Below are 14,378 nucleotides of genomic sequence, written 5' to 3' on the forward strand. Positions count from 1 at the left end.
GTTAAGCAAACTACATAGTGATAGACTGTTGTTCAAAAGAGACAGTGTAGAAAAAGCTGTGTTAGTGGAAGAGGTGAAGAGCTTACAGAGTTGGAGGAGTTTCAACTAATGGCGATAGACTGCTCTTAGACAAATAAGATGTCAATCAGTTTGAGTTCACAAAGTACTCAAAGTTGCATGTTTAGATATGAATTATGTTAAATGGAATACTGAGCTTTCCCACAATGACAAATGCTAAGGAATTGCTGAATACATAGCACAAGATTAGTCATTCTCATTTCTCTATGCAACAAACATAAGCAGCATCATAAAAAAAAGAATCAGTGATGCATGTTTGGATAGAAAAATTTACAATTTTTCCCTTTGTTTTACAGATCTGTGTACAGCTACTTCCTGCTTCATAGATTTCATCATTCTCCTTTGCAATTAGCATTATGAAGACAAAGACAAATGTCACTTACCATCACTCTTCCCATCTTGCCCAGGATAGCAATTGTAAAACAATCCCCTTCCATCATGGGTCCATGACATACAGCTAAACTTAACTCTTTCCAGTACATCTGGTAGCTCTACAGGTCCTTCAACTTGCAAGAATTTAATAGTCACCCAGTCAGAGCCACTGGCACTTAGACCATAAGCAAAGTACTCTCCATCTTCAGTAAAAGCATAGCCTGTAATTTAACACAGAATTATTTGGTTAGCAGTCACCAACATTCATTATACGGATGCTGTTAACTGCTTCATTAGACATGCCATTCTTGTTACAGATCCAATAACACTTGCTTTGTAAACATACCAAAATGCCTACATGCAGGTCTATCCATTCCTGTACACATTCACACATATCTGTACACATTCACACATATTTAAGTACTCCCCTATTTGGTCAACAAAGACAGCTACCCTGCCTCAGCAGAAAAAAAACAATGAATTAATCTGGAGATTCACTATGCTCTAGTTATGTAGCCAAACTCTGGAACTCATTCCCGTTTCACTTTAGGCAAATACTTTGCCATAAAATATTCAAATCCAGACTGAGGGCCTATCTAATACAAGCCTCTGTCAATGTCCCACTCGATTAACATTTTATTTTGTAAAACACCTAAGCTCTGTTAATACTTGAATGGCATAAATTATATTACATCTCCATAAAATAAAGTTGTCTCAAATCTTACCATAACAGTAGACGTCCTACTTCTCACATTTGCAGAATTCTTTACTCTTGGGATATCCTGCAAAGGATGGCCAAATGCCTGGCCAAGCATACCAAACCCTTTACAACTTCGGGGTGCCGTCCATCTGACCTATGTCCTTTGTGCAAGGCATAAGGTACATATGTGACATAAGAGCATCTAATCCTCAGAAAAAACACATCAATTCCACAGGAAAGAAACAAAATAATACATCCAGGAAGGGAAAGATGAGAAAAGAATGCATGAAAGACCGACTGAAGAATGAAGGTGACAGAAAAAAAATGGGGTAGGAGGGAGGCAGGCAGAGTACGAATGCTGCAACAGTGAGAAGTACGATATCTACTGTTAGGGTAGGATCTTACACAACTGTACTGTGTCCCTCCTTATCACTACTGCAGTATACTTTACTCTTGGGTGAGTTGTATGGGAGAAGAAAGCTATAGAAGAACCTCCAAAAACTCATGAATAATTTCTCTGAAACTTAGGAACAGGAGAGACAAAGACAGGTTTCAAATCCTGCATAACTTTAAGGGTCTTAAAACAATTCCACATCAGCGCCAGAGATTCTGGTTGTCTAAACGGGAGTCTAATAATTTGGCCTTGATTTCTCCAGGCACAGGTTGGAGGCACAACCAAGAATACCTTTCTCATTACAGATCCAAATGCAGCTCCCTTAGAGGAGGCATCAGTAGTACCATAAATGCATTTAATGGAATACTAAGTCACCTGAGGAGCAGAAAAAGAGAAATGGCAGCAGTCTTACCATATGAATCAAGCACATCAGTCATAGTGCCCCCAGGTTGGGACAGAAGACCCAGGACATGCCTGCTCATATGGGATTGGTAATTAATAGCCATGAACGCTCAGACAGCAGAGGTATATACTTTACCATACCTGCCCATGGCACAGCTGTCTTTATCAGAAAGTAAAAGCTTAGGAAAGGACAGCAACTTATATTGTTGATCAGTGGTTACAGAATTAAAAGCAGGATCAGAGAAAAGGCTTTTATACAAAAATGCCTGAGCTTCAGGAACTTTATAGAACTTATCCAGTTTCTTAGGGGCAAGAGGCTGAGGATCAGGAGCCTGAGAAGCTACAGTGAAATTATCCAAAAGGGCATCAAAAGCACTAGAGATACTGCAGATTGAGAAAAACTATTTACAAGAGTTAATAGTACTTTTTTTGAATGTCAGAAACCTGGGAACAGTCCCACATAGTGTTCCATCATACAAACTACCATATCCCCAAAGTCCCCAAAGGACAATTATTCCATAGTAGAGTCAGGAGAAACTGAATCCTCCTCTTAAGAACCCAGGACAAGAGGAGACTGGCTCTGAGAAGAGCACTCACCAGAGTTTAACTCTTCAGAGGAATCAGAGTCCATAGGGCATTTGCAAGGAGTAAAACCATGGAACAGAAGCAGAACAGGTAATCCTTGAAGGGGGGGGGTCCAATATCCATAAGAGCACTGAAAATCCTCTGAGTAAAATCCTACCATTCTTTAAGAGAATTCTTAGCTACAGGGGCCACATGCTTAGTCTTCTGCTTATTTTTCAAAAGAACATCAGCTTTAACAAGTCTAGGAGGTTTAGATCCTGCCTAGGTTCAATGGAAGTACCAGGCACCTTTTCCCTAACAAGTAGTTGAGGAATCCCCCTAGGCTCCTCCGAAATAATGAGCTGTGGTTCCCCTTCCACATCTGCACCAGATGTAGGCACAGCCAAGTTGGCCTCCAACTGGATCACTGCAGAGGGAGCTGACATTAGCACTGGATAGTATTTGGGTTCTTCATCCAACTCTAAGACATCCAGTGAAGGCTAGACAGCAGTAGGTTCAGTACTTGCCTTTTTGGTTTTCTTCTTAAGAGACACCTTCAACTGCTGGTTCTACAAAGAAATGGAAAGATACAATGGATTACTGCAGTGTGTCTTGGGGAGAAAGACCTGATAAACCTCACACTGTGTATGGTTGTGTGCACCACCCAAACAAAAAAGGCACTGTTCAGGTCTGTCTTTATGTGGAATTTGCTTTGCACACTCAAATTTTCTCCTTTCTGGATGAATTGTAAACTACGGTAAAAAGAAGAAAAAAAGAAAGGAAGGGAAGAGACTCCAAGGGGGTACTTACCTTTTTAAGGCTCAGTAGACCAACTCGATGAACAGCTTGCAAATCGGACTCTAAGGCAATTTCAGACTGGCAGCAAAGAAGTTCCGAGGATTAAGCGCTCGTACGTCACATATGTACCTTACACTTTGCACATAGTACATACATCAGATATACAGCACCCAGGTGCTGTAAAGGCTTGGGTATGCCAGCTGGATATTCGGCTATCCTCAGCAGGATATCCCAAGAGTAAAGAATACTGCAACAGTAATAAGGACATAGGTTATGTCTTTATGAAACTAAAAACTACTAACCACTGGACAGGAACTGCATGCAAAAATTACTAAAGGTGTACCGTTACACAAAATTTTGCTGTACTCAACTACTACTATTGCTAATTGATATGTTAATGCACAAAATCAAAAGGTGGAGGATATCAAAAAAGGCATATTACTGAAAATGGATCTTCTACCTACAGCTCTATAGCTAACACAAGTTCACATCAGCTAAAATATCCATCTCCAGTAAACAATAACACAGTCCATACACAAGCCTCCTAGTTTGCCACTCTTATGCAAATACCCTAACTGAATCCCAATCATAAAAGTCCTGAAAGAAATGCATGAAACCAGGTCTTGTTTACAATGTCTCCCGAATGTATTTAGATAAGTTCAGGTTGCTGTTCCACAAAAGGCATCTTAGGCGGCATTAATGACAAATGCTACAGTGACAGCCAATGTTTCTGTAGGTTGAGCTCAATGTGGGGTGACTGCAGGAAGATCTTTTCCATGCTCCATGTTTATCACAATAGAAAGCAATACAACTAGCTAACCATATGGACAAGCTGCTAGTGGTCTCCACTGAGAACATGGCCCTCTTACCCGGACATCTGTGAACACAGCACCTTCTGACCTTTTTTTGTTCTTCTGTGCACTAGTCCTATGCACGGCTTATGTTTATCAATCTTGTTAATGGTGTGCAATACCTGTTATGTGAAGGGGTCCTCTATATTAATGTGCATGTACTGAAGGAAGCTCGGCTCCTGGACTGAGAATTAAACAATGTTCAAAGAATCTGAGCACAAAATTTAACCAAAATACAAATGTCCACCAAAAACACAGTGCTTCCATCACTAGTTTTAGAAATGACACCTTACCTCCATGGAGATGAACGATCTTTAAGAATGCTAACCAATGGGTGATTGGGTGAAAGATGCAGAACACTTTGCAAATGACAAAGCACTTGAACAGTGTCTGTTTGGCAAATAACAAACCTTCCCTAAATGAGGCATAGGGGGAAGGCAATTGCTGAGACAAACAACCACATCATCTTCCTCAGCTCAGGCACAGGTGGTCAAGTAAAACATTGACCAATGATTAGTAGTACGAGTATGGAAGGGACTCTGTGCGATATTTTGAAGCCTGTAATTACAAACTGCAATAAATGTGGATTCCTGATATTTTTAAGTACTTGTGTTTGTCCCTTCCCCCAGGGTACAGCAGCCACAGAGGTAACTGGTACAGAAGTATGGGATGTGGGGAAAAGTCCCCCTCCCAACTGAAGGACAAGCAAGGGGTATGGCCCTCCTATGAAAAACAATTGCATTAAAATACCCACCTGTGTAGTTAAATGAATTTGAGCATACAGGCTTTGCAGTTTTAACAGGAAGCCATATGGAAGTTCTTTCCAATAGCAGAAAACACAAGGAGGAAAGCAGACCAATTGAGATGCACCTTTATGACTACCCTTAAGAAAAACAGTGAATTTGTCCTAGGGAAATGACAAGGTCCCTTGTGAACAGCCAAATATGGCTCACAATAAAATTAGGGTTTGCGTCTCTGTTTGGCTAGCACACCAATGACTTCATGTCCCTTGGTTCCTCCCCCAACCCCGCTGCTCCATCTTCCTTGGCACCACAAGTTACCTCAGACATAACCTTTCCCCGGATCTCATAGCCATTTATGCAGGAGACCCCCCCCCCCCTTTTGGAATTAGGGAAGGAGCAGGCAAAGTACTTTTGTGTTAGGTACTTAACATAAATGTATATGCGCAAGAAGTTTCACTGTTGCAGTAACTATTCTTGGGATTCCTTCCTTGCTGAAGGCTGATGCTGCCCTTCTCCCACAGCCTAATGGGCATTCTTTATATCCCACACATCTTGATGGCAGATGAAAAGGTAACAGCCAGCTCTATTGTGGAGTCTTTCTTGCCTCTCACCAGGGTCACACTCTCTCCACCCATGGCAGTCAGGAGCACAACCTGTCCAGATGCACCCCCAGTTCACAGCACAGCAGTGGAACCTAAGTGGGATGGGAGAAGATTAGAAAGCAAGTGTCCACCCTGGGGGCCAGGGGGATTACTACTACAACAGAGAAGTTACTCAAACTTTTAACTATAATTATGGCACATACTTAACACAATTGTACTATGTTCATCATGTTCAGTGTTGCAACAATTATTCTTTATGAAGATTCCCAGAGCTAAAGAGTAGGGGTAATTGGACAGAGGGAAATGAGCCCCTGCAGGATAGCAACCGCGAAGCCTGTCCCAGCTGTGGAAGCAGGTGCCAGGTGGTAATGCTTAGGGAAAGTGTGGACTCAATTCTAGTGTGTCAGCTTCCAACTGGTGTGAACAGACACTCCTCTAAAGAATACCATAGTGGCAGCAGTATCCCTAGTGGAACAGACAGCAGAAGGCAGTACAACTGTCAGTCCATTTGGATATTATCTATTAGTGAACAGCCTTCCCCTACTTTCCTTTTGCAAAACTTACAAACTGATTACATTTTCTATACAGTTTAGTCCTAGTCAAGTAGAATAGGAGTTGTCTGCACCCATCCAGGGTGCAAATAATTTTTCTCCTTTATTTTGAGGGTTTAAAAGGAAATCTGGAAGGTTGATGGATTGATGTTTTCTAAGTTCAGATCCCATATTAGGCATCATAAATGAAGGGATGAGTGTAGAATATGACTCTAACCTTATGAAAGATCAGAAAAGGGCCTATAGGTCAGAAATTCTCCCAGCAGAAGTTTAGCAGAGCTGTTTTGCAAGCGAGCATTTTAATTATCAGCTGAGGTATTAAGCTCAAAGGGTGGGAGAGTCATTTTTTCTAGGAGAAAGTTAAGATCCCAAGGGAGGGGTTTTCTCGAAGGACTTAAGAGAAGGCTGCCTTTGAGAAACTGACTCATGGCTTGACAGGAGACGACAGGGATGAGAGGTAGGCAAATAAAAATGGCAGCACTATGACAATTAAACCCAAGACACTTGGAGTTTATTTAGTGCTAGGCAATGATGTGACCTGTTGGGGGAAGTTAGCTGCTAACTCGGCTACTTTATTACAAGCTTGCGGAAACATGTTAAGTTGAATACATTGTAGACTGGCAAGGATACCAAAAATATACAAACGGTCTAGTGACCGACAGGTGTGGACAGTAGTTATATATGCATAATTTGTTTGAAAAGGTTTAACTCCATGCAAGAACCCAAACTTTTGACTGGTTTGAGACACTACTTTTTTGATAATGGTGGCCTGGTCTTTTGTAGTTTCACATTGTCAATTACTTCAGAAAGGCTGCCATTTCTCAATGTTCTATAACGGTTGATGGATGGGGTAGAAACTGATGTACCAAACAGTGAATACCACTGCTTTAATTTTATTTAAGATTGGCACAAGGCCTGAATTCTCTAAACAGGTTTGGATATTATTAAAAGAAGAGTACTGAGGAGTTGTATCCTCCTCAGTTCATAGGAGGTTACTAGGCTAACGGCCCTAGCGGCATGTTCAGCCTAGCCATTCATGCCCCAATTTTCCAAATCAACAATGCCCATGGGCTAGAACGGCTTTGAAAGCCTGTGACTTAGGGCATCTACAAACCGTCTCTGTCCATAAAAGGCCACATGCGACATGCTGAAGTGGATTTGTGATTTCCCATCCACTGATCTAAACTGTGTTTGAATAGGCTTTGGGAAGAGCTTTGTTTGGCATGAATGGGGAGTCTGTTCCACAGAAGGGGTAATCTCAGACACAACTATCCCTCTAACATGTTTTGTTATGTTACATATGAGGTTTAGATCCTCAGATCATGCATTTCTATTGCTGTTTGTTTTGCAAATATGTAGCAGATCCATCAGGGCTGGACTGAAGAATGCCTTGTAGGTTAGGCATAGATCACCCCTCAGTATTCTTTAGCAGACCAAGTACAGGGGCTGGGCTTTGAGGCAGTCCACATAGGACATATATGCACCATATATTCTTTTACTGAGAAACTTATGTGGCCACTCCAGTTGTTGTAAATCCCGGGTCAGGTACATGCCAAAGGTTCACTCTACTCGATTACTGGTCTAATGATGGCCAAGTATAGTGGGACTATAATCTCCTTAGATCTGGATGCCATGCCCTTACTTATAAATTGTGCCACATGGAAAGATTCTCACTACTATGGGCAAATGGTGATAAAAGTCCAGGTTGCTGTCTACCCGAGTTGCCACGTCCCTTACCACTGGGTATACTCTCAGTGGAGTGTTATCAATGTTGTACTTTGCAGGGGTAGTCATCTTCACACAAAGTATAATTATACATTTTCTTGCACTGAGTTTTAAGCCATGGTTCTGGCACCAGTTATTTGTCTGTATCAGTCCTTTCTGGAGGATATCTACATCTTTGGGGGATTCAATGATTGCACCCAGCTTGCGTCAGCAAATATTGTCAAAGGCCCTCTACATTTGTTTTGAAGTATATTCCTAACAGGACAGGTCCCAGTACACAGCCCTGTGGGATGCCACTAGTAACAGGCCTCTCAGTGGAGGTGAATTACATAACTTTGTGCCCTGTGAGCAATCTGGCTATCCATCTGGTAGAAGATTTATGCCTAAATCTGTGAGTCTGTCTATAATACCAGAGTCTAGTAGTGTGTCAAATGCCATTGCCAGGTCAAGGTAGGCAATATGTACCATTCTTCCCTCATCCATGGCTCTAGTGACGTTCTCGAAGTCGTCCACCAGATTTAGTAGGCATGACCTGCCCCTGATGAAAGCAAACTGGGGTTGGTGCAGTTTTTAAAGATTTCCTGTGTGTTTATCAGGTCCACAATAATTTCTTCCGTGGCCTTGCATAAAAGACTAGTCAAACTTATGGGTTTGTAGTTCCCTGGGTCTGTTGATGGTCCACCTTTGTTGCAGTCCTCCATTCCCTAGGGATGAAGCCGGTGTGGAGGCTGTGGTTGAAGAGAGATTCTAGTGGACCTGACAGGTCATATTTCAAGCCATTTAGGAGGCACCCTGGGATATTACCAGAACCTACTGATGCACTGTTTTTAACTATGAAGAGCGTAGTGAAGAACTATACTTTAGTAATAGCTGGGAGAAAAATGGGAGAGAGTATTTCCCGAGGTGGGGGGACTGAGGGTGATAGGGTGAAATTGGAGCTAAATTTCTCAACCAACAACTTTTTTTTATATCCCCAGTTCAGTATAGGAAGTTCCACTAATTATTAATTAGTTCAGACACTGTTGTGTGTTCCCTTTAAAGTTGCGTGCATAACTGAAAAATACTTTATGGTTAGCCTTAGCCTGGAAGGATATTTTTTCCCCCAAAGTTGGCTTTGGGGGACTTTATTTGTCCCCTGAATTGATTCAGACTGATGAGAGGTTTTTTTGTCTTTTGGGCATAGCCCTTCCTATTTTTGGATAGGATATTTTCTTTTGCTGTACAACCTATTTATAATAGGGGTCCACCATAGGGTCTTGTCTTTGGAGTTTGTCCCAAGTTTATTTTGGTTTCAAACAGCTATTTCTTTGCAGTTATTCACATGTTTGTATAGGGTTTCCATAAACACTTCCATGTGTTTTCTGAATTTGAGGGATGGGGCTTGATATTTAGCATGCCTTCAATTAACAGGTAGTTAGCCCTGGAAAAGTTCTTAAAGGTTCAGTTCTGGGGTTTGCTGGGAGTTCATCTTTTATATTTATTTTGCGTGCTACTGTTTTGTGATCTGAATTGACTAGTAAGGACATAACAAAAGAAGAGTGCAATGTTCCCTCACATTTGTGAGTACAAGATCCAGGATATTTGCACCCCTAGCAGCCGTGCAGACTAGCTGCTCCAAGGTGTTTGAATTGACAAAATCCAGGAATCTTTGAGCCTGTGTGTTAGTGGCAGTGTATGTATCCCAGTTTATGGTAGGATAATTGAAATCACCCATGAATATGGTGTTAGGAAGAATTGTGAGTGATTCCAGTACATGGTATGGTTATCCTAGGTCATACATGGGGACCTACAGCTAGCAAGGATATGGTATTGGACATTACATAAGATTAGTTGGACATGGAGTAGCTGAAGCATGTCATATTATATGATTAATCTTGAGGTGTGCTTACTTTTTATGTAGATGGATACACTTCCACATCTTGTCCCGTTTTGTGTAATAGCTGGTCTAAATTTGTGGAAGGCATTATGGCCTTGTACTGTTGAGGTGCCTTCTGTGACTTTTAACCATGTCTCAGTAACTGCACAGACAACAACATTCTCCAAGGCTGAGGAGTGCTTCCAACAGTGGAGTTTCTTGTTGAGACTCCTAGCACTGAGCAGCAACACCTTTAGTTCATCTTGTAGATAATTTACTATATTGGAAGATTTATCAGACTGGCAATGCTTAAAAAATGCTATAAGGATAGAGAACATCTGAAGCCTACAGGGGACAGGTGCAGACCATCCTTGGCAAAGCAGTGTGGTCTGATGATCATGTCCTCCCAAACTGATAAACATTGGACCCCCTTAGAATGACATTAGCAACTAAGCCAATTGTTAAAGTGCATCATCCTTTGTTTATATTCTGGTATCCTTGGACAGGGTAGAATGCTGCTCAGTGCTAGGTTCATACCTGCCTGGGGCACAATCTGAAAGCTCTATCATGTCTCTCTTCATACAGTCCAGGGAGATATGTCTCAGGTCAAGAACAGCCACATGGACTATGACAGCCGTAGTGGTATTTGTGGTTTAAATCCTGAGTATTTGTATGATCTGACAGATCCTTGCTCCAATAGGAAACTGACTGTCGCCTTTCGCAGGCTGGTGAGAGGGGCGTCAGCATATCTCACTGAACCAATGACCTACATATCGGGTTGTGTGTCAGTTTACCGTAAAGGTTTAGGCATTGTGAGTATGTGTCTTGGGGAGTAATGTCTTTCTAATGTGTTTGGGAGGATGCTGAGGACAGTGTATGGGAGGCCTTTGAAATTTGGGTAATTTGCATTTAACAGCCTTGGCATATGTGAGTTTGTGTGTCTGATCCATGCTAAGTGTAGTGGTTGTGTTACTGACAACCTGTTTGGAGATATCAGTGCCTGTTATGTGAAAGATTTACCTTACATCTTTCACATACTGTGTCAGTTTGCTTAATAAGGTACTTGTCAGTAAACATGAGACAATTGCTACATTGTCTCAAGATACCCTTTTCCACCAGGCTGGCTAGAGAGATGGTAGCAAAGTGCAAATCTATGGCTGCAGATACTCTTTTTGTGATCTACGAGAGGTGGTGTAATCGGGGTTTAGAGTTGTTCAGCTGAGACGAGAGGTTTAAGATTGATCTAAAACACACCTGGGGTAATGCTTCTCAGCAGACAAATCAGCCGCTCTGTAGTCAGCTAGATAGTTGAGAAAATAGCAGAGGAAGTTTTATATGAACAAATACAACTCTAGATGCCTGCTTTTATACAGAGCAATGCAAACCACAGCTGCACAGCAGCAGAGGTCATGGGAGGGGAGTTAGAGGGAAATCTAATCAACAGACAGAAAAAAAAAACAGTGCAAGTGTATATACAAGTTTCAGATCCTGCAGTAATTTACAATTATTTCACTACCATGAGTGATACAGGACTAAGGTTCCCAGACTAAGTAAAATGCTAACAGAAACAAATGCTGTAGAAATTAAATGAGAGTCAGATCCTGTAGAAATAAACACTTCTCTCACCACTGCGAGTTATACTACAAGACACAGGATCCCCAGACCATGTAAAATACAAAAAAATTAAAAAGTAGTAGAAATAAAATAAATGAGGCTCAAATCCTGCAGCAACTCACAATTCTGCTACTACTGTGAGGTGTACTACAAGACTAAGGTTACAGACCAAGTAAAAATACAAACCAGTTGACTTTTGGTTAAAACAAGGAAAACTGCAGAAAAGAATTTACACAATTCAGATTAGCATACTGAATATATCAATGTGCACTAGCTGAAACCGGGATTATATAAAACAGAAGCTAATTCAAGCTTTAAGAGTCTAATGGGAGTGCCTTTCGATGACTTGGTAGAGAATAGCAGAACTGAGTTATCAGCATACTTAGAGGAGTATGGTAAAGTAGGCAGACATACCATTAACATAGATACTGAAGAGATGATGTCTCAAGTCCTGACCACTGAAGGATGCCTACATGAAAAAGTTAAAGGTAGAAAGGCATCATTCCAACAAACAGTCTGTAAATGATTGGAGAGCTAATCTGAAAACCAGCTGACGGAATTGGATTACTGCCGTAATGTGCAATCTGAGATAATAAATCATACAAGAAACTATGCCTAATACTGAAGGTCTTGGTCAGATCTATAAGAAGCGAGTCAACATTTTCTACATTATTTCATTTTTCTTGTATAATCAGTAACATTAATCAGAGCAGACTCTGTTCCAAAGCCTGATCAAAAAGTATGTCGAGAGAAAGACATAAGGTGGTTAAATGTGACATGCATTAAAAGCTGTTTATGAATATTTTTTCAAGAACTTCTACACTAGGACAGAAATGTGATACCATTCTAGATAATCTCTTTAGATGGCCCAACTTTATGAAGGGGGGACAACCAGAGAGAATTTCCTTACCTTGGAGATTAAGACAATGAGTGGTTACTTAAAACAGATACTGGTCAGGTAATTGTTTTGTCCACCTCTCTAAGATACTCCGGCAGACAGTTATCAACTCAGTTCCTCATCAGAAAAAGGAACACCACTCTCTTCAGAAACTGCTTGACAAGTCTTCGCCACAGAGTTCTGACATTCAGTGAGTCAGGATATATCAAGATAGCCAAAACATATACAATGACTCTAGAATAAATGAGAACCAAATCATACCAATGTCGTAAAGATATCAAACAGACCTGCAAGCTCACTACTAAAGTGGAACAAGATGCTTTAGTGTCCAATTTTGGAACCTCTTTCACATGGCAGAATCTTATCAGCCTCCTATACATTTTGAATGTCTGCCACAAGATGCTGTGGAATCAATGGGGCCAGTAGAGGTACCAGCCCCTGTGTTGTCACATCAACCTTGCACAGCATAACTCATCTGCATAGGGATGGCCTGTGGTCCTGCAAGGAATCTGCAGCAACAAGGCATATCCATAACGTGTCTTAGTCTTCCTTCTCCAAATATGGCAGAGTCTAATTAATCAAGGAAATCATGTAAAGTACAAGGGAAAAAGTTTTCACTTTTCACCCTCCCAGCCCTGCTGTGCGAGGCAAAACAACCTAATGAGGACTGCATTTTCACTTGTGGAAAACAGATTCATGCTGCCACACACTCAAAAGATCCTTTGTATCATTCAGGATTCCCTAAGTTTCAGCTATAGAAAGTGAGTGAAGATGCCATACCTTCAGGGATATACAGTTTTTAGTATAATTAATGTACCAAAGAAATCATTATCCCCCAAACAAACTTTATTTAAAATCAGAATGAATCTATAACAAACCATGCTATCAGCATAGAGCCCCTACTTCCTTCCTTTTCACATAACCGTTATGGTTAACCAATCAATGACATGTTAATACTTGAAGCACTAGCAGCAGCTGTTTATATGCAACCTCTTCATTCAAAAAGTTACTGCCATCTTAAAAGATTTTTATAGCTGCTTGAAATGTATACTGGCAAGACATCAGCTACAGTATGGAGCACCATTAGCTGAAAGGAGAGGGGTGTGGTGATGTGAATGAATAACAAGCAGCAAATGGGGCTCGTAGCATTCCAAATAATAACTAAAGTCAAACAACAGAGGTATGTACAGTCACAAAGGGGTTATTGTTGGGGTAGGGTGCTTAGGAAACACGCTGTGTGCCAAGGCAAGGAATGTTACAAACTGCTTGATCACTATTAAATGATGGTCAAATAAGACTTGTCAGGGTTGGACAGCGAACGTTGAAGAATATATGTACAAGTATGACTTAAAGAGGGTGACAATCTAAAGGGGTGTTCACCATGTAATTACAGTCACCCAGGTCTTTCCAGAAAAACTGTTGAACATGAATGCAACAAATGCTTCTCTCTCTTCATTATGGATATTTATGACTGCACTACATCGTATTACAAGGAAAGTCACTGTTAGCTGCCTATCCGGTGCCAGGATTCGCCAAATCATGCATGCACTTGGGTCTCTCAGCAACAAGTACCGGTATGACTCTTGTCACAGTTGGTGTGTATGACCAAACACATACCTCACTGGACAACAGGGAGAGAGACATGGTCGAGCTCTGAGTATGTGTCCCAAGCAGGTATGTCCCTAGCCTTAAAATGCATACTACTCTCACCTAGGATGATGCGAACAAAAAAAATGACTGATTTCAATAATTGGATTAGTTTTTGGTGTCCTTCTTAGGGGATTCAGTTCCTGTCTGCCTGGGAAGCCATGGTCGACAAATCTCACTGTTTTGCCGGAGATTGTTTGCACCTGGCACCCATAGGCTTTTGGCTGCTGGCAAAGGCTCTTGCCTCCCTCATAGCTCCTTTTTTAGGCAAGGTCTCAAAAACATTACTGAATTGAAATTAACCAATCAGAGCAAAATAAGGGTCAGGCTGGTAAATGCTAGGAGCTTAAACCAAAAAATGCAGTCCCTGGAAGCACTTCTATCACTAGAAGATGTAGATGTCTGTGTAGTCACAGAAACCTGCTTTAAGGCCTCAGACAGTACCCCAGCTCTGCAAGCCTACAATGCCTTCAAGATCTTTACACTGCAAAATGAATGTGTGAAAACCAAAAGAGGCAGTGCTGCAATCTACATTAGAGATAAATTCACCTCACTTCTAGCTAGACTGGACAACACCATGGAGT

At 41.2% G+C, this 14,378-nt stretch overlaps 1 protein-coding gene across 1 annotated transcript in view; it reads right to left on the reverse strand.

Annotated features, from left to right (window-relative positions):
- LOC122800092 (prolyl endopeptidase) overlaps positions 1 to 14,378 on the reverse strand; it is a 1,490,953-nt gene that overhangs the window by 1,422,603 nt on the left and 53,972 nt on the right. Inside the window, 1 exon segment of the mRNA XM_044069645.1 lies at positions 462 to 671. Within this exon segment, the coding sequence (XP_043925580.1) occupies positions 462 to 671 (210 nt within the window).

Source organism: Protopterus annectens, chromosome 1.part0, assembly GCF_019279795.1.
Source record: "Protopterus annectens isolate FY-2018-M chromosome 1.part0, PAN1.0, whole genome shotgun sequence".
Classification (NCBI taxonomy): Eukaryota; Metazoa; Chordata; order Ceratodontiformes; family Protopteridae; genus Protopterus; species Protopterus annectens.